General features: G+C 37.8%; 1 protein-coding gene across 2 annotated transcripts; it reads right to left on the bottom strand.

The window, feature by feature from the left end:
- Positions 1 to 7,213: 7,213 nt before the first annotated feature.
- Positions 7,214 to 21,675, bottom strand: LOC140751233 (uncharacterized). 2 transcript variants are annotated; one of them, XM_073085103.1, is made up of 6 exons: positions 21,409 to 21,675; positions 11,208 to 11,408; positions 10,602 to 10,676; positions 8,747 to 8,845; positions 7,523 to 7,621; positions 7,214 to 7,334 (listed from the first exon to the last, which is right to left on the bottom strand). In XM_073085103.1, exons 1-6 carry the CDS (start codon positions 21,443 to 21,445, stop codon positions 7,231 to 7,233), a joined length of 615 nt encoding a protein of 204 aa, XP_072941204.1. In that variant the 5' UTR covers positions 21,446 to 21,675; the 3' UTR covers positions 7,214 to 7,230. The 2 variants fall into 2 exon arrangements, with proteins under 2 accessions (XP_072941204.1, XP_072941205.1); XM_073085104.1 differs by lacking the exon at positions 7,523 to 7,621 and having other exon boundaries at positions 7,215 to 7,334.
- Positions 21,676 to 22,251: the final 576 nt, after the last annotated feature.

Genomic DNA, 22,251 nt, shown 5'->3' with positions numbered 1-22,251 from the left:
CCTGGGGGCCTCCAAACAGTTGCTAAAAAAAGGTCGTCAGAACCAAACAATCTATGAAATGCCTATCAGTCTGCGAAAAGGTCACCGAATCACAGGCGAACTTTTTACACTGGGGGCCTCCATTCCATAAAATATACATATAAATACATATACATATAAATTGTATGACTACACCTGCTCGCAACGACTTCAGAGCGGACTAGCAATTTGGCGCGGACTATACCTCATATGACGGCGCCTGGTGCGGTCTCAGCGCTCGCGCTTTCCCTGGTCAACGATCAAAGTGGCGGAGGCACTATCGCCACAGCGGTTTCTGCAATATCAAAGATGTTAATCACTTTTTTTTTCTCGAGGGGGAAACCTTCAAAACGTACCCAGTGCCGTGGAAGCGACACGGGGTTATGTGGGACTTTTACCGCACTAAACCCCCCCCCCCCCCTCCGGTGGCCGTCCTCGGCGCTGCGTAGAGGACTCCGGGATCTCCAAAGGAGCGCAACCGGAGTCCTCTCAGCGCAATGCCCCGTCGGGCTCCGCTCAAGTGAGATTAAATCACGACACCGTCCGATGTACACGACGGTATGCGACCACACATACCGCCGTCCTTCCCGGGGTCGTTGGCCGGGCGGTGCGAGCTCCAGCTCTTACCGCCCGCAATCCCGAAAGCCCCTTTCAGTCGCCTCTTACGACAAGCAGGAGATACTGTAGCCCTATCCTGGTCCCGGAACTACAGGGACAAGAGGTGTTAATCCCAGCCGTCTTTTATCTTAAAGCGGTAACTACGAGGAAACGTAGTTACCGTAATTAGGGCAAACCTAACCTAAACTCCCTTCATCCCTTGCCTCGAAAAGGTCATTTTAGATCTTAATTGACCTTATTCTTAATTATCTTAACTAATAAAACGGCCCATAAGGCCTACAAAAATACGCGGCTAAAGCCGCGGGTTCTGCTAGATTCCTAATCGAAGATTATTTGGAAGCAAGGACTAACAATAATGAGAATCTTACCAGCTTTAATAGTTACTACAACGATAAGTCGTTACCGTGTTTCAGATGTTGGTACACTGACATCTATCGGATTGCTGTATTAATTTTGTGTTGCCAGAACGCAGTCTGAAAATAGTGTGACCAAGTTTCTGCGAATTGAAGAGTGTCGACTTCTTTTTATTTTTTTTTCAAGCGCTGTGTTTGCTACGGAGTTGTTAATCTATAAATATTACGTGGAATATTTAACATAATACGTACCTATATGGCAATGAATCGCGTTGCCATAGTAAATTGTATGACTACACCTGCTCGCAACAACTTCAGAGCGGACTAGCAGTTTTACGCGGACTATACCTGTTATTAGTTATTCTTATTAATACCGATAGTACTGATACTAATTCTTAAGTTATCAATAAATAGGGACACGGTAAAAGTATCGATACTTTGTGGTATGGACTATGGAGCAGGGTTGTTGCTGATGCAGGTTTTTACTAGATCAGCGGATGCTGATGCTGATTTTTTCAGATTAATATCAGCTGATGCTGATGCTGATATTTAAAAATACTAAATATAAATATATTTTATACTGAGGTATTTGTACGTCCCTTACGAGAATAGTCTTTTTTAACCAACTTCACAAAATGAGGCGGTTTCTCAATTCTACCGTATATATGTCTTTTTTATGTTTGTTCGCGGATAACTTCGTCGTTTATGAACTGAACTGGATGATTTTTACTTTGTTGGAAAAAAAGATATTTCCAAAGTAGTTCCATTATAAGAAAATAAGGGTCTGATGATGGCAGACCAGAGAAATTGAGGGGAAAATCGTAAAGGCGACTAGTGCATTTGTAAGATTTTTAGTATGTCATCACTAAAAAAGGTGAAAAAAAAATTAATTAAAAAATACAATCGACTTCCATGTCACTACAAAGCAAAAATCAACTGAAACAAATTTAGGCTCAGCACATATCTCCGAAGCCGGCGCTCATATTGAACACGCTGTTTACGCCGTTATCCAACGAAATATATTTAGCACCGACTTCAGAACCAAACCAACATCCACTTTAGCTACCCTCCACTCTGCAGTAACAAAGAAGTCAGAAACAGTTCAGCTGTTTGGTCGTGACAACGTAACAGACAGACAGTTACTTGTACATTTATTATATTAATATGGATTTAAGTAATTATTTTTTTAAGACATTTTGATTTGGGATTTTACAGTTTTACATTCTTTTGTACTACTGAAGATAAACTGACGTCACTCAGAAAATTATCAATAATTTTGATTCGATAGCGTATCCCTAACAATTAGTGATGCCGCTCGATATGCTACTATCGATATCCTAACTTATTTTCGAGGACAACTATCGATAGTGTAACCAGTGTTGCCAGGTCAGATTTGTTATATTATAGTGCACTGATGAAAATTTTACGGTAAATCGGCAAGAAAGTACAGTGAATCAAAAGTCAAATAAAGTAAAACTACAATAAATCTACTGTAATTACGGTGCATCTGGCAACACTGAGTGACGCTGACGTGTGAACTATCGATTTTTCGGCATCGCTACTTCGATCACTAATAAGAACCATCGCTACTAACAATAAATAATAAGTCAATAACATAACAACATTAACAACACATACATACATGAATAATAAGCCTACACTTTTAGGCTAGTCAAAAATATATTATGGTACGGAACCCTCCATAGGGAAAATATCCGTCCGTCTGTCACAGCGATAATAGAAACTCTTGAGGTTAAATAGATTCTACAATAACAAGTCGTTACCGTGTTTCAACTACAGAACAGCGCCATCTATTGAGCATCATTATTTTAAAAAATAATGATGTATTATAACACAATTAATATGCAAATACATAGTTGTTATGATATACGTTATCTCTTAAATTGCTTAATTGATTCAATACTTAAGGTATCAGATTATTTTCTTTGGTTGCAATGAGATACAGTTTAAACATTTGACTCTGTACCAAAGAGTATAGTAACCTACATACATATCGCCACTGGAAAGGATAAAAGTCTAATACGCAAAGAAGCGCTTTGCTTCTAATTTTAATTATTGGTACCAGAATAAATAAAATTATAAGCTTTTAGAAATAAATTAATAAAATCATTAATGAAATCTTTGTAGCGTTCAACACGACGAAGTGTTTCCGAACGCACCGTCAACAGTGATGTCGGACGTTTTGACGTTTACTCTATATATTTACCATACCATAGAGTATTATTATATACAATATACAGGGTAATATTTACTATTGTTCCGAGATACCATTTTTACCAGCCCATAGAGTATTATTATATCTCGGAACAATAATAATATGTTCCGAGTATTATATACAGGGTACAGAGAGCCGACTCTACGTATTTTTTTTAATCATAAAGTTTAATTACTTTGAATACATGTAAAATAAAACTCAGTTTCAATATTTACAATTTATTTTTTTTTACTTTTGAAATGCTTACATTTATCGCAATATAATTGAGCTTTCTATTTTGTATGTTTCGCGTAAAACTGCTATTCCGCTCTGAATATAAAAATGAATCGCGTCGCCATAGCAAATTCTATGACTACACCTGCTCGCAACAACTTCAGAGCGGACTAGTAGTTTGGCGCGGACTATACCCAGTTATTACACTGATCGCATTAACATTTACAGTGCTCTGGTCGAACACAGTACACATAATATTAAGACTAGTTCTGTGCAGTTCCTTTACGACTTCTGTATAAATGTGAAGGTGATGTGAAGGTGATGTGAAGGTGGTAGAACCCTTTGTGGTTCGACTCCGGCGGCACCACCGCCACACCTATTTCTACCTAATAACAACAGTGTTAGGCGCTGCTGTGTTCCGGTTTGAAGGGTGTGGTAAGGGAGATAGACTTTTCCGAGGCGTTCCAGCTTAGTCCTCAGGGGTAGCGGCGCATCTGTGGCCGACCTCAGGTAGGAATATCTAATCCTATCTGGGGTTCATTACAAATGTCCATGGGCGGCAGTGGCCACTTACCATCAGGTGGACTGCATGCTCGTCTGCTACTCTCATATTATAAAAAAAAAAAAAAAAAATATTTTTAATACAATTCTTTTAGACAGTTGGTAAAATGATACGCAACTGGTTGCTTATATTTTAAATTAATGGCTTTTAACATAAATACTTCTGCATGATCAGCACTTTTGCATCACTTGTTAAGCCTTTTTTCTTTCTTTTTTTTGTTTACGAGGGGGAAACGTTCAAAAGGTACCCGACGACGTGGGAGCGCCGGGTTATGTGGGATATTTTTACCGCACTGAAACCCCCCCGGTGGCCGTCCTCAGCGCTTGTTGGAGAACTCCGGGATCTCCGACGGAACGCAACCGGAGACCTCCAAGCGCGATGCCCCGATCGGTTTCTGTCTTGGGGGAGCAGGTTTCGCTCCTCCCACACCATGTAGTGTTCACGACGATATGCGACCACACATACCGCCGTCCTAGTTCTAGTCCCGGAACTACAGGGATACACTTGTTAAGCCTATGACCTCATCTCGAGTAGCGTCATAATGTAACTGCGATAATGACATTTAGTCAAAAATTCAAATCAAATCAAATCAAATCAATTTTTTTTATTCAAAATAGGTTCTTTGCAGAGCACTTTTTGAATGTCAATACAACTACCACCACATCACAAGGTGTTTCGTTATGGAGAAGGAGCGGCGAAAGAAACTCCATAACACACATCTTTAAAAAAAATGTTTTTTACAATGTCAAACTTAACCTGATGGTACATGTGGAGCTGGAAGTACTTCAGACCACACCGTTTTGTCATTTCACTTCGTTTATAGTACGCTTTTTACATAGCGTTTGTTTAACGACATGTTTGAACTTTTTTCTGTGAGATTCAAAATGTGCTCAGGTATCTAAATATATATAACTCATAGTGATCTATCAACGCACAGCCCAAACCACTGGACGGATCGGGCTGAAATTTGGTATACAGGTAGATGTTATGACGTAGGCAACCGCTAAGAAAGGATTTTGATCAATTCTACCCCCAAGGGGATAAAATAGGGGATGAAAATATTCGGAACGCGAGCGAGGCCGCGGGCAAAAGCTCTTTTTTTATAATAATATAGGAGTAGCAGACGAGCACGCAGTCCACCCGATGACAAGTGGCTACATCTGTAATCAATCCCAGATAGGATTAGATATTCCGACCTGAGGTCGGCCACAGATGCGCTGCTCCCCTGAGAACTGCTTGAACGCCTAGGAAAAGTCTGTCTCCCTTACCACACCCTTCAAACCGGAACACAGCAGCGCCTAACACTGCTGTTATTAGGTAGAAATAGGTGTGGCGGTGGTGCCGCCGGAGTCGAACCACAAAGGGTTCTACCACCTTCGTTAAGGTATAAAGGCGATATTTTACATCCATTTACTTGGCAGAATATTAAATATTATTTACAATTATTGGTATAATGCATTTTACTTTATTTTACTTAACAGCTGTTTTAAAGTTGTCGCTGAGGGCAGTGTAAAAAAGTCTGAAAGTAACGGATAGAGACGTGGGCTCCTCTTATAAAGAGACAGAGCCAGTAACTTCTCCTCCAATTTAAAACGCCTTCCTTTCCCCCTCTTGGATGTTTCTCTAAATTGCAATTCCGTGAACACTCTTGAGGCTGACGTCATATTTTTGGTGACTCTTCTTAAAGCCATAGTGTTGTTCAGTTTTTCAGCATTTTGTAATCTCGCCTTATAAGTTCTTCCTTTTTTTCTTAATCTGAGGATCTCTCTCTTCAGATTTTTAACTTGTCTCTGAATTGTTTTTAGGCGACTCATATCCGAAGATTTCGTGACACTCACTGAATCTGTAACAGTAATACAATTACATTATTTGTGTGAATAAGCAACAAGAAATGTGTACATTCTTTGTGAAATATTCAAAACCAATTTAACTATGTATTTAATTTGATCCTGTTATATAATACTGGATGAAACCGGCAAACGTTGTGCTCTCATATAAATAAAAAATGTTAAGGGTGAACAACCCTTATCACTTAGGGGTATGAAAAATAGATAGTAGCCGATTCTCAGACCTACTGAATATGCATATAAATTTGGTGAAAATCGGTTTGGTTCTGACGACCTTTTTTTAGCAAGTCTTTGGAAGCCCCCTACCGACCCCATAAGCATCTAGAGCAATGCCCAGCATTGATCAATAGCTTTGGGTAAATGTAAAAAATATACATAATGAAGACACATTTAAGGGTCATTTAGTGGATATCTGAGAGATTCTGAGAATAAGTGTTGGGCGCAATGATAAAAAAAGCCTCGTGGTTAAGAAACTCGGCCTCTTGATTGAGGGGTCCGAGGTTCAAATCCCAGGCTCTGATTTTTCAAAATTATGTGCGTATTAGAAATTAATTATCACTTGCTTAAACGGTGAAGGAAAACATCGTAAGGAAACCTGCATACCTGAGAAATCTTAAAAAAAAAAAAGTTTTCAAGGGTATGTGAAGTCTACCAATTCGCACTTATCCAGCGGGGTGGACTATGTCCTAATCCTTCTCTTCATAAAAGGAGACCCCGTGCCCAGCGGTGGGACAGTGATGGGTTGATGATGATGATGAAGTAATCCCTATTTTCGTTTTTTTTCGAATGGTCTATGTAAAAAAAAAATCTACTTACGCTTTGTGGATAAATTTTCCTTTGAACTTTGTATTACCACAGGCTCGCTATGGTCACGGTCCATTTCAATTTCAGCTGACTCAGGTGAAGATTGATCTGAAATGAGATAAATATAAAGGTGTAAAACTAATACCAGAAGTAGAAGCCAAGACGTGGGTAGACGGGCGAGAAAACCATGACACACAAATTAACAAAACGTTTTATAATTATTATTTTGAAGGTGGTAGAACCCATTGTGGCTCGACTCCGGCGGCACCACCGCCACACCTATTTCTGTTATAACAGCAGTGTTAGGCGCTGCTGTGTTCCGGTTTGAAGGGTGTGGTAAGGGACACATACTTTTCCGAGGCGTTCCAGCTTAGTCCTCAGGGGTAGCGGCGCATCTGTGGCCGACCTCAGGTAGGAATATCTGAGCGGACTAGCAGTTTTACGCGGACTATAATACAATGCATAATCCGGTATAAGTTGGGTAACTAGTGGCAAATTTCATACATGTTTCTATGCTTATAAGCTAAACGATCCATATTCTTACGTCTTTCTTCATTGTCTACACAAAAAAAAACAATGCTACTTACATTTAGTGGACAAATTTTCCTTTGAACTGTGTATTACCACAGGCTCGCTATGCTCACGGTCCATTTCAACTTCAGCTGACTCAGTTGAAGATTGGGCTGAAATTAAATAAATATATCAAGTATCTATATATATAAAAGAAAGCCGTGTTACACTATTTATAATTCAAAAACGGCTGAACCGTATTGGCTGAAAATTGAAATCATACACGTTTCTGTGCTAATAAGCTAAATGATCCATATTCTCATGTCTTTCTTCATTATCTATACAAAAAAATGCTACTTACAATTAGTGGACAAATTTTCTTTTGAGCTCAGTATCACCGTAGGCCTGCAAATGTCCCGGTCCATTGCAATAACTGTAGTTAACTTAGTTGAAGATTGGTCTGAAATTAAATAAATATATTCATTACTACCCGACCAAGCCAACTAGACGAATGAGTGGAATGCGGCCTCCCTCCTCGACCACCCCATACCCCGCTCGCGTCCTATAGTATGATTCATAATTAGGTGTCCAAAATGTAAGCAAAGAAATGTCACTGTCACTGTCAAAAAAACAAGAAATAAAAACTAACAAATTCAACAGAAAACGAAAACTTTAACAACTATACACAATTTAACAAACGCGCTATGAAAACGAGAAAACATTCCAGTTCGATTACAATCACGAAAATGAATAATATTAGCTACGAATCTTAAAAATAACGGCACAAGAAATGTATTGGATTCCGATTGTATTACCATTATCACATTTTAATTTTCTACCGTAAACCTTGTTTTTTATTATTATGGCTGTGTGGAAAGAAAATGAGGTAATATAAATATTAGAAAACGTGAATTGATCTTAATTTATTTAGATTATTATTTTATTATTGTTGTGTTACTTTAATATTGTCAAAAATAAGAAACTACCATTTGAAACGCGTTTTCTTGATAAGTCAACACCTTTGTTTACATTTTGGACACCTAATTATGAATCAGACTATAGTACTGTTCGCAGCTAAACTCACACTCTCACAGTTCACAAATAATTTCTGGAATATATTTTTTGTTTAATGTTGTTACTGTTATCATTTTACTTAGTTATTGTTTCTTTGTTATTTATTACGTTATTTATTAAGTTTTGACTGTGCCGTGTGTTAAGACAGCGTCAAAATGGTGAAAAATAAGACTTTGGCAAAGGGAGATCTCCCGCCGGGCTAGGTGATCACGCCCGGGGAGCGGCCGTGCTCCATCAGTCTCAGTTCGAAACTTGTATATATGCAAGATGTTTAGAAAACTTCGATAGCGTGATTCAGCAACCCCCTCTGTTGGCGAGTAGCGGGAAGTCGCTACAAGACTATTCATAGCGGAGAGCGAACAATATTATTGCGACTTTTACATTTTAAATTATTTTTTTGTACTCATGATTTTCCGTAATAGTCGTTAAAATATAAATTATTAGACAGAATATTAAATAATATTCCTACGTCTTTCTTCATTGTCTACACAAAAAGAACAACGCTACTTACAATTAGTGGACAAATTTTCTTTTGAACTCAGTATCACCGTAGGCCTGCAATAATCATGGTCCATTTCAATGACTTCAGCTGATGCAGTTGAAGATTGGCCTGAAAGGAAATATTCATTATGTTTTTTTTTTTTATAATATAGGAGTAGCAGACGAGCATGCAGTCCACCTGATGGTAAGTGGCTACTGTCACCCATGGACATCTGTAATCAACCCCAGATAGGATTAGATATCCCTACCTGAGATCGGCCACACATGCGCCGCTAACCCTGAGGACTAAGCTGGAACGTCTCGGAGAAGTATGTCTCCCTTACCACACCCTTCAAACCAGAACACAGCAGCGCCTAACACTGCTGTTATTAGGTAGAAATAGGTGTGGCGGTGGTGCCGCCGGAGTCGAACCACAAAGGGTTCTACCACCTTCGTATGTGTTATCTTATAAATATAGTGCAGAGTTTGGTGTGAGATGACTATAGTTGGGCCATGCATTGTGAACATTAGAATTGTCTACCTTTTACGGTTCAATAGATAAAGCGAAAAACGTCGAAAAATAGCGGTTTCTTGTATGGCGACACTCATTTATTTTTATTTTTAGTATGATATATATTTATATTAGTAGTAGTATATATTTATATTAGTAGATGCGCTGAATATTCGTTTGGTATTCGGTATTCGGCGTATTCGGCATCTTTTTTGCTATTTGTATTCGGCCGCATGATTCGGTTTTGGTGCCGAATATATTCGGTTTGAGTATTTCTATTTTCTTGTGTACACGACATGGTACAGGACTAAAACACAAAACTTCTTATGTAAGATTTATGTTGTAGGTATTACAAGTCAAACTCAAATCCTTTGAAGAATGTGTTGAATAATGCTAATAAAATAAAGCGATTAAACTTCAAATCAACATTTATTTTGATACCTTAAGTCAACACATTTATTACTTAATCTATAGTTAGCATAGTGAACATTTATTTTAAACCTTAAATCAGATATTTTTAAAACTCAAACCAACATTTTACAGTGTTAATGAACACACATAATTGACAAACTGACAATAAAGATTTGGTTAATCGAATAATTCGGCCGAATATACGGTTCGGTAAAGGTTAAATCGAATATTATTCGGTATTCGGCTATTCGGTGAAACCACTATTCGGCGCATCTCTAATTTTTAGTATATATAGTTCATTAACTTTTTTTATTTTTAGTATTTGTTGTTGACGACCCGCGTGGCGGAGCGGTCACCATACCGGTCTGACGCGCAGAGGGTCCCGGGTTCGATGCCGGTCAAGACAGATTTCTAAATGATGAATTTAGATTTCTGTTTCTGGGTCTGGGTGTTTGTGTATTTGTCTCTGTGTGTGTCCATAGCACCCACGACATAGGGAATCCTAGTGTGGGGCTGTGAGTGTAGAAAGCGTTTTTATAGCGGCCACCTTTATACATACTCTGTAAAAATTTCAAGTGTCTATCTATTACGGTTCAGGAGATAAAAACCCTGTGACAGACTGACAGAAAGCGAATTCTTAGTAATTGGGTTCCATTTTTACCCTTTGGGTACAGAACCCTAAAAATGAATGATAGATTCTGTATAACACAACTAGCTGACCCGGCAAACGTTGTCCCGCCTCAAAATCTATTTATCAAATATATTTCATATAACATATAGCCTATGTTACTCGTGGATAATGTAGCTTTCGAATGGTGAAAGATTTTTTAAAATCGGTCCAGTAGTTTTTGAGCCTATTCATTACAATCAAACAAACAGACAAAGTTTTCCTCTTTGTAATATTAGTAAAGATAATATCTTATATAACATGATCCATTGCTATGTATGTTAACATCATACTTACATAGGATTTGATTCATCTGTGTCGGTGGTTGTACTGATGAACTAGATTTCTGGCTTCCTATTTCTGAAGAATTACCTGAGGCAACAGAATAAAACAATTAGGTAAATGTTTCCTAAAAAAACAGTGATAGCCTCAGCCTCTCGATCAAGGGGTTCGAGGTTCAAATTCCAGGCACCTCTGATTTTTCAAAGTTATGTGTGTATTAGAAATTAATTATCATTTGCTTAAAACTGTGAAGTAAAACATCGTGAAGAAACCTGCATACCTGAGAGACTGAAAAAAATCTCAAAGGTATGTGAAGTGTACATTGGTACCACCAAGTACCAAGCGCCAAGTGTGTATTGACACACTTGGCCAGCACGGTGGGCTATATATGGTGTAATGCTTTTCATTCTGAGAGGAGACCCGTGCTCAACAGTGGGACAATAAAACTCCAACTAACCTTACAGACAGATACAGTCCACGTAAAACTGCTAGTCCGCTCTGAATGAATCCCGTCGCCTTAACAAATTGTATGACTTCACCTGCTCGCAACAACTTCAGAGCGAACTAGCAGTTTGAGCAGACAATACTAAAATAATAAAGAGAATTAAAGTTAAATCTTACCATTCAAATAAAGCGTTGGCACAGCATTATTACTGACGCGATTATTGGCTACTTTGTGTTCATCAGCAAAGTGTTTGTCACAAATTCTTTTCTGTTTGTAGTAGCCGCAGTCAGCTGGTGTACCCATGTTTCGGGAAACTACTTCAACCCATGTTTTAAATCTCTCTGCATTGTGTATTGGAAATACATGAAGCTTAAGACCTGAAAATTGTAAACGAAATGTTATCATAGGAGTTACGTGTAAGCGACAGCCCTACACGTTAAGGCTGCATCGCGCCAGCCCTACACCGTTCTCACGCTGCATCGTGCTTGCGCTGCATCGGGCCTTCGCGGAACGGCCAACGCTGACGAGGCGCGCAGGTGGCCGTCCCACGCGCGGGTGGCCGTCCCACGTACAGGTGGCCGTCCACCATGGAATCAGTTCACCTCCATCGCGGAAAGTGACTCGACCTATCCCATCAATTTATTTTTTTTTATTTCATTTTTGTTAAAACTTGTGTAAAATTTGTGTTAAATTTAAATAAAAATTTAATTTGTTCGCGAAATAGACTGCAATTATTTCCTCGACGCCCAGCTCCCATAACTGGCGCAGTCGAAAGTTCCCGGTTTGTGCGTGTTTCGGACTATCGCAATTAAACGAGGAACCCATAAGTGGCGCAGAACCCATAACTGGCGCAATCGAAAGTTCCCGGTTTGTGCGTGTTTCGGACTATCGCTATTAAACGGGAAACCGAACCATTGAACGAGATCCGGACGTCGGGGAACCCTGCTCAGCTCGCTACATCCAAAAATCGATGTGCAAATACGAGATGAAGCTACTTCTGTGAGTAATAAGTAGATATTAAGTATGTACCTATTGGTTGCAGCTCCTATACAATATATGTCCTTCCTATCCCTATAAATATAATTTTATTGAAAATTTGAGTGAACAGTGACATAAAATCTTTCAAGATTTTTTTATTACGAACAAATAAGGGTAGTTCACCCAGTTCTCGTCAGGAAATTCGTAGATCTATACGAGACCGTAATCGTAATTTAGATTTATTTGTCATAGAAGAATCATTAAATATGACAGAAAATTCAATGCCAAGTGTAAGTGGAACGGCAATTTCTGCTTCTTTGTCAGACAAAACCGATAAAATTTTTAATGCTTTAAGATTAGTCCCTGAGTTTGATGGAAATTCAAATGTTTTAATTAGATTTTTAAACATATGTGATCAAATTGTATTAGCATATGTCGATCCGGCATCTGGAAATGAGTTAAATAATTATGCAGTGATAAATGGAATTTTAAATAAAATTAAGGGACCCGCGGCTAGAACCTTAGCTACGAATGGCATCCCATCGGATTGGAATGGAATCCGCGCAGCTCTTATTAATACCTTTTCAGATCATCGTGATGAATCTTCATTGTATAGCGATTTATCTATGTTATCTCAAGGTAATGACACACCCCACATTTTTTATGAACGAATTCAGAATTTACTCGGTACAATAATGACATATGTTGAGTTACATGATGATATTTCCACTACCGTTGAAGCTAAACGGACCTTATATAAAAAATTAGCTTTACAGACTTTCCTTAAAGGCTTACGTGAACCATTAGGCTCACGCATACGTTGTATGAGGCCTCCAACGCTTGAAAAGGCCTTGGAGTTTGCTCAGGAGGAATTAAATATTATTTACATGCAAAATAGAAATTCTTATTCACGAAAACTTACACAACAGACACCATCATTCAGAACTAACAATTTTAATCCTTTCTTTAATAAGCAAATTAGCCAGCAGTCACGCATGAATAATTCTCAGATGTTGCCACACTTAAATAAGCCTTATCAAGGTCCATCAAAAACCCAGCAAATGTTTAGGGCTCTACCACGATCGAATATGAGCACTGGTTTTAGGATACCACTTAGGGAAACTCACCCCACACAGCACCAACGCCAGGTCAGTAATCAAATGCACGGACAGCCTATGAGTGGCATTAGCCACCCCAAAGCCCGTACATTGCCACCGACTTCAATGAAACCTGACTGGAGCCGACAAGGTCAGTACCGTTCTCCAAATTATTACCAAGAAATTAATACTAATGAGTATGATAACTGTGATGACATTGACCATAACTTCGTCGATAACTATGACATGAGCTATGACACCCCATCTAACGTAGTTGAACACTTAGTGGGAAACGGTTACATAAATGACCAACAATTTATTGAACAGACTGACGAACAAACGGACGAAAATTTTTTGTCAGCTCAAATTTCAAGTGTCCCAAGATAGAATTAAATTTACAAAATAAAAGACAGCTTCCATACATTCAAATTCATAACCCACCTCTGAAATTATTAATAGATACAGGAGCAAATCAATCCTTTATCAATCCAGAAGCTATAGAAAGATACTATTCGGATTTACCATTATATTACGACCCTTTTATTGTGACAAATATTCATGCTTCTACTAGAAATGACTATTCCATAGAAATACCATGTTTTTCTGAAATTAATGACAATAACCCCGTAAAGCTTTACATTTATAGGTTTCACAATTATTTCGACGGTTTAATAGGTTGTGATTTATTAGAGCAGTGGCAAGCAAAAATTGATTTAGGCTCTCGCATACTTAACACACAGTTTGCAAAAAATAAAATCCATATGTTTGAATCTGGCAGTGTAAATTTAATAGAGGTGATAATACCAGCACAATCTAGCAAAATTATTAAAGTGCCAACTACTATAGCTAACGGTGAAATTATTATAGATAGACAAACCATTTGTGAATGTAGTATTGGTGATTGTTTGACTATTTCTGAAAATAGCCAAGCCTATGTAGAAGTTTCTAACCCTTCTAAAAATGATGTGATTTTCACATTGATCCAACCAATTTCTGCAAGTTTATTCAGTGAACAATCAGTTTCGGCCTATGATTTTTTTAATAAAAATAAAAATTTAGATCGCACTCAAAAAATTTTATCCAGATTACGAACTGATCATTTAAATAAGGAAGAAAGTGCAAATTTATTTGCCTTATGCAAAAAATATGCCGATGTTTTTTATGTAGAAAACGAGCCACTTACATTCACCAATAATATCAAACATCGTATAAAAACTACCGATGAATTTCCTGTTCATTGTAAGACATATAAATACCCTCATGTGCATAGAAATGAAGTACGGGCTCAAATAAAAAGTATGAATGATCAGGGAATTATCAGACCATCTAGTTCTGCGTGGAGTGCACCCATCTGGATTGTACCCAAAAAGGCAGATGCTTCGGGTAAGACTAAGTGGAGACTTGTGGTTGATTTTAGACGACTGAATGAAAAGACTATTGATGACAAATACCCCATCCCTAATATTAACGACATACTTGACAAATTAGGTAAATGCCAATACTTTTCGACTTTGGACCTAGCTAGTGGTTTTTATCAAGTGGAGACTCACCCTGATGACATACATAAAACTGCATTTAGTGTTGACTTTGCTCCCGGACACTTTGAATTTTTAAGAATGCCCATGGGTCTTAAAAATGCCCCATCAACCTTTCAGAGAGTCATAGACAACGTTTTACAAGGCTTACAGAATGAAATTTGCGTAGTTTACTTAGACGATATACTTGTATTTTCCACCTCACTACAAGAACATATAGTTAATTTACGTAAAGTTTTTGACCGACTTCGTCAATCCAATTTTAAGATTCAAATGGACAAATCCGAGTTTCTGAAACATGAAACACCGTATTTGGGACATATTATAACATCTGACGGAGTAAAGCCAAACCCTGACAAAATTAGTGCTATTTCAAAGTATCCAATTCCCAAAACTACAAAACAAATTAAAGGATTTTTAGGCTTGCTAGGTTATTACAGACGTTTCATACCTAACTTTGCAAGACTGACCAAACCACTAACTAGCTGTTTAAAAAAAGGTGCAAAAATAACCTTGTCTGAAGAATACATTGAATGTTTTAATCACTGTAAAACACTACTGACAAACGATCCGATATTACAATACCCTGATTTCACTAAGGAGTTTAATTTGACCACAGACGCATCAAACTTTGCACTTGGAGCTATTTTATCACAAGGACCTATAGGTAGTGACCGACCAGTAGCGTACGCATCCAGGACTCTTAATGACAGTGAATTAAATTATTCTACAATTGAAAAAGAATTGCTAGCAATTGTGTGGGCGACTAAATATTTTAGAGCATATCTGTTTGGCCGAAAGTTTAAAATCTTTACAGACCATAAGCCCTTGCAATGGCTCATGAACTTAAAAGAATCGAATTGTAGGTTGACAAGATGGAAATTAAAATTAGCCGAATATGACTTTACAGTAATTTACAAAAAAGGGAGACTTAATATTAATGCAGACGCTCTTTCTAGAGTTGAAATTCATAATGAAGATTTAAACTCAATAGCTGTTAATATCTCAACTTGTTCATCATCAACTGTTACCGCTCCAGATGATAGACCCTTTATAAGCCAATCGTCGACTGACACAGCACCAAACATAGAACCCTTAAGTAGTCCATGTTCCACAGTAACAGCAAACTCTCGTTTTTCTATTACTGACGAATTAATACCTGCGAATGACGTTGAAACTGTCAGATCACGTAGTGAAACCATGCATACCAGTAATGAAGATCCTGTACTTGAAATACCTATTGTCAATGACCCTTTGAATAAATATCATAAACAGTTAATTCTTAATATTTGTGAGCATCCATCTAACCGTAAACCAAAAGTCACAACACCTTTCAACACGTATGAAAAAGTAGTTACAGATATTTCAGCTAATAATTTTCAACAAGATTTAATAAATACAGTAAAAAATTTCATCGACCCAAAGATTCTAACTGCTCTTCTTGTAAATCCGCCTGAAAAAATGCTTACAGTTGTACCAATTTTGCAAGAATTCTTTAAAAATTCATCAATAAGATTAGTCCTAGTTAAGCATGAATTAGAAAATGTCAGCAGCTATTTTGAGCAACAAGATATTATACGCAAGTATCACGAAGGTAAAACGAACCATCGTGGTATCACAGAAACCTATTTATCCCTTTATCATAGATACTTTTGGCCTAAGTTAAAAGAATCTATAAGTAAATTTATAAATTCATGTACTACATGTAGTAGAGCTAAATACGACCGTCATCCAATTCGTCCAGAATTTAAAATTGTGCCACCTCCTAGTAAACCTTTTGAAATGGTACATGCAGATGTATTAACAATTAATCAAGAAAAGTACTTAACTGTAATAGACGCATTTTCTAAATACGCTCAAATATACAAAATATCTGATTGTACAGCCCCAAATATAGTAAAAGCTTTTCTTACCTTGTGCACTCATCATGGATTTCCAATTAATTTAACTACTGACCAAGGAACAGAATTTACTAATCAGGTATTTAGAGAATTTCTTCTGTTACATAATGTACACCATCACACTACTGCACCTTATTCTCCTAATGAAAACGGAATGATTGAACGTCTTCATAGCACCATACTCGAACACTTAAGGTTATTAAAACTACAGTATAAAAATGAATCCACTTCTACTTTAATGAATTATGCTATAATTGCCTACAATAGTTCCGTACATAGTTTAACAAAATGCAGACCCTTTGACTTAATATCTGGACATTTCGATCCGCGTGACCCTACTGACTTAAACTTAAATGAACGACTAATGCAACAATACATTCAAGACCATCGTCATAAAATGAATTTAGTATATAAAATTATTCACGACATTTCACAGACTGAACGTAACACACTTATGTCTCAACAGAATGCACGTAGAGAACCACAGATAGATTATGAAGAAGGACAAGAAGTTTACATTAGGAACCCGGTAGCTACAAGACAAAAAATTGCACCGCGTTACATACATGATAGAGTTATTTCAAACTTACCTGTACATATATACACTTCAAAGAAGCGCACACCCGTAGCTAAAAATAGACTGAAACGTAAACGCAAAACGTCTGGATTGCTACAGATGTCTGGTGATCCTGATACACCTGGCCCAAGCACAAGACATTCGACTTGACAGTTTAAATGATGGTCCTGGCATTCTTCCTTTCAAACTCGGACCTGCAAAAATAACCTCACATTATCACACCTTTTTACATGATATTAATTTTGATGAAATTCAGAAGCAATTAGATTTGACTAAAACTCAGTTAACTGATGTCACAAATAACTTAACTACTAGAGGCTTCGCTCTTTTTAAATATCAAATCATACACTTGTCTGACAAAATTAAGGAAATAAATTCTCAATTAGATACTTTTCTGCCAACAAAAAGAACCAAGCGTGGTTTAATCAATCCATTGGGATCCATAATTAAAAGTATTACGGGAAACCTCGATTATAATGATGCTTTACAGTATGAACAAATGTTTCATATCTTACAGAAGAATGATGTAGATTTAGCTAATAGTTTAAATAATCACATAAGTTTATATAAGCAGATGTCTTTCCATCAAACAGAAATATTAAGTAATTTAAGTAGCAATCAAGTTAAGTTAGAAAAAGCTTTGACACGCTATATTAATACTACAAGTAATAATACTATACAGCTTACCCGTTATGTCCAGTTGTCGCAAATATTAACACTTATAGCTGAAAATATTCAAGATTTGCGATTAGAGATAGATAGAATAGAAAATATTTTAGCGTTTAGCCGTACAAGTACCGTACATCATTCTGTTTTAAGTACTAGTAATGTAATTGATATGTTAAGCAGATTGAAAGATATATATAACCAAGATCAGATTATTAATTTAGTTGATGCTCGACTCTACTATGATTTAATTAGGTTAGGATGTTATTTCGTAGACAATAAACTCATTATTGTTCTTAAATTTCCCATTGTATCTCCATCAACTTATGACCTTTACCGTTTGTGTCCAGTTCCTAATAAGCACCATGAAGTTATAATTCCCCCATCTCCTTTTGTTGCAACCAACTCCAAGGAATATGCATACATGGAGGCAGAATGCCCGAAGGTCGACACCATATTCATATGCAAGCAACAAATGAGCTATCAAACCAGAACATCTCAGGACTGCATCAGCACACTAATTCATTTACAGAAAATAGATGAAACGTGTCACCCCACGCCTATTTTTCTGTCTCAGGAGGCTCTACTGGAGCTTGACGATCAACACTATATACTATCTTTTCAAACCCCCACGAAAGTACAAACGCTATGTGGACAGGAACGCCATCAAATCATCGAGGGTAGTTTCCTTGCTACTATACCGAGAACCTGCAGCATCAGAACAACAGAATTCACTATCACCAACGTCAACGATAAACTCCGTGGACAGCATTTCGAAATACTTACATTCACAAATTCTGAATTATTAGCCTTGTCATCTTCAAGGAATCGAAAAGCTCATTTCAACATAACTGCAATAGATCTTAATAAACTACATGTCATTGAAGACCAAATATCAATGGAAACTTCACCAAAAGTAACCGACGCCACTTCGATGAGTACTTACCATACTACTCTTCCTCTGTACCTGTTAATCCTACTGGGTACAATTGCTCTCGCTATTGCGTACATAAGGCGATACCGGCGAAATAGAAAATCAGAAGACATATCAAAATCGAATGTTGAAATATCTCTTCAACCGTGTGCAACCTCAAGTGAGCATCACTCGTCGACAGCTACACGAGAGGACAAGAAGGCCGCAATATTTGCACTAAACGTAGGCAAATAGTTGCTCAGCTGGGGCGGGAGAAGTTACGTGTAAGCGACAGCCCTACACGTTAAGGCTGCATCGCGCCAGCCCTACACCGTTCTCACGCTGCATCGTGCTTGCGCTGCATCGGGCCTTCGCGGAACGGCCAACGCTGACGAGGCGCGCAGGTGGCCGTCCCACGCGCGGGTGGCCGTCCCACGTACAGGTGGCCGTCCACCATGGAATCAGTTCACCTCCATCGCGGAAAGTGACTCGACCTATCCCATCAATTTATTTTTTTAATTTCATTTTTGTTAAAACTTGTGTAAAATTTGTGTTAAATTTAAATAAAAATTTAATTTGTTCGCGAAATAGACTGCAATTATTTCCTCGACGCCCAGCTCCCATAACTTAGGCATGATTGTACACAAAATAAATAATGGTTAAAAATAATCTAAAATGCACACTTTTATTCCTAATCGAACTAAAAAATTAGAAAATAATTTGAGTTATTAAAATAATAATTAAATTCAGAGTAAAAAGCGTGGGGTCCTTGATATTTTAAATGTTACAATCATTCTATTGGCAATTATGTATGAAAGAATAGTTATGAGCAGCAGTAAAATGCACCCCACGACTTGACTCTGAATTGAATTATTGTATTGTCATCAGTTTTTGATACATGTGCAAAGTTTCAAATTAATCAGTCTTGGAAATAGGTGAAAATTGAGCTTGAGGATTCCGTTATATACATACATACATTAATACAACCCAAGCTAATAAAAGCGTGTTAATAAATAATAACCATTTCTGAATAGAAAAAAAACAAATTAAAAGCCTAATTAAATGCAAGAAAGCCATTGTAATTTCATCCATATGCTGGAGAATTGACTAAATTCTCCAGCACCACCGCCACACCTATTTCTGCCTCATAACAGCAGCGTTAAGCATTACTGTGTTCTGGTTTGAAGGGTGTGGTAAGGGAGACATACTTTTCCGAGGCATTCCAGCTTAGTCCGCAGGGATAGCGGCGCATCTGTGGCTGACCTCAGGCAGGAATATCTAATCCTATCTGGGGCACGATTACGATTCTTACGGCGCCAAAATTTGAATGCGGATCCTTATAGATCTCGACGAGACAAGACGAAAAGTAAGAATAAAATTTTTTGATATCTCGCTTAGTTTTCGAGATATCGATATTTAAAAATCGAAAAATAAAAAAAAAATATATTCATTTAATGATGTATTTCGATAGATTTTTGGAAAAGAAAACGAAAACAAAGAATAATTTTTTTCGATATCTTGCTTAGTTTTATTAAAAATGTTGGAATTTTATTGAAAAAATTTTTTGAAGATATATTTTATCCTTTATTATGATTATCACTATTATTATGATAATAATAATAATAATAAAAAAAAAACCTAACCTAACCTAACCTAACCTAACCTAAACCTAAACCTAACCTAACCTAACCTAACCTAACCTACCTAACCTTTAGCAATAGGTGTTGCGACACCGCGCTATTGCATCCCACTTTTGCCTCTCTGGACATTCATCGCTGAATGCCAGGTGCTTCCCTTCGCCCTTCCCGGTTGCCCGTCGACAGTTTATGCAGACTGGTGCCTCGTGCCCCAGTCTCTTCGGGCATTTTTCCCACGTGTGGGCCTCTCCACAGTAGCTGCATGCCTGGTTTGGTTCTTTGCATACGGCCTTTGTATGGCCGTAGCCCAGACATTTCGTGCACTGTACGAGCGGGGATTGGTCCACTATGGGTCTTCTCTGGAGGCCGATGTACACTGTTCCGGCCTCCGTGAGTTTTTTGTGGATTGTTGGGGAGAGCTCTAGGATTGGGTGGCATTCGTGCGGGTTACCTTTTCGCACATACTACTTCCGTTTCTCTCCGTTTTCTAAATTTTTAAATATAATTTTCTCCGTTTTTCAAAAATCAATTTTTGGTTTTTCTCATTTTCCTCCGCCGTTTCTTAACGAATTCTCTTCATTTTTCTTCTACCGTATTCTGCACGTCCTCCCCTATCCGGAGATACCAGTCGCACCCGTTTCCGCCGCGCCGTTCCTCGGCAATTTCACTTTTAAAACGCAAAAAATCGAAATTTTCGAATAATTTTTGAGTATCGATATCTCGAAAACTAAGCGAGATATCAAAAAAATTTATTCTTACTTTTCGTCTTGTCTCATCGAAATCTATACGGATCCGCATTCAAATCTTGGCGCCGTAAGAACCGTAACCCCCCCCTATCTGGGGTTGATTAGAGATGTCCATGAGCGGCAGTAGCCACTTTACAATCAGTTGGATTGCAAGCTCGTCTGCTACGACCTATGTTATAAAAAAATAGATACATTTTACCCGAATTAATGAACAACCATTATCTCTCTTACCTATATCTTTACCTCTAGCTTCTCGAGCATTAAATATACGTGGATAATGTACCTAACAGACGTTTTTTTTTTGTAATAATTCTTAATTTTACTTACCACCAGTGCGGCATCCAAAAACGCAGACTCTCGGCATGACTTTGGATAGCACAGCACAACCACAAAGAAGAAATTAAAAGCGTCCTTTCGCAAAAAATCAATAACACCAGTAAACACCACAAAAATAATTCCGGAGAGGATTGTAAGAGCTTACGGAGAAGCACTTGCCTACTTGACTTAACTCAACGTGCTAAAAAATATATTCACACCTGAGCACAACAAGAAAATATCACATGTGTATTGCAGAGAGATTTTCAAATTGTAAACAGAACAGCTACATTATCTGAGCAGTGTTGGCAACCTGGGAGATGGCGTTGATCGTACCCGGGGCGTAAAATTATCGTATCTGCCGAAAAATTATCGTACATTTCATAAGAACGCGGGCGCGAGTAGAGATGTGCCGAGTCAGGTCGACTCGAGGTGGCGTTTTTTTTTATCAATTAAAGGCATATGATACGTTTATGAATTCATTAAAACAGTTTCCCAAAAACTTTCAAGTAGCCAATTATCGTACATTTGCGTACGATAATGACTCGCTATCGTACATCGTACGGTGGTATCAAATTATCGTACATGTACGATAATTATCGTACGGTTGCCAACACTGTATCTGAGTTGTAAACGACAAAGTTGCGGACATTTGACAACTTGAAGTCTTGAACTGACACATAATTTTGAGTTTTTGACAGTCAACGTTCACTCAGTCGCCATTTTATAATCTTAAGCTTCCGGGGCGACCCGTTACGTAGCGCTAGTATATTCCGCGCCAAACTGCTAGTCCGATCCGAATATAGAAACGAGTCGCGTCACAATAGCAAATTGTACATATTAGCGAGTAAGACA

This window comes from Epargyreus clarus, unplaced genomic scaffold (genome assembly GCF_041222505.1).
Source record: "Epargyreus clarus isolate Ecla_fem2 unplaced genomic scaffold, WU_Ecla_fem_2.2 ptg000022l, whole genome shotgun sequence".
NCBI lineage: Eukaryota > Metazoa > Arthropoda > Insecta > Lepidoptera > Hesperiidae > Epargyreus > Epargyreus clarus.
This window is presented reverse-complemented; position numbering and strand designations above follow the sequence as displayed.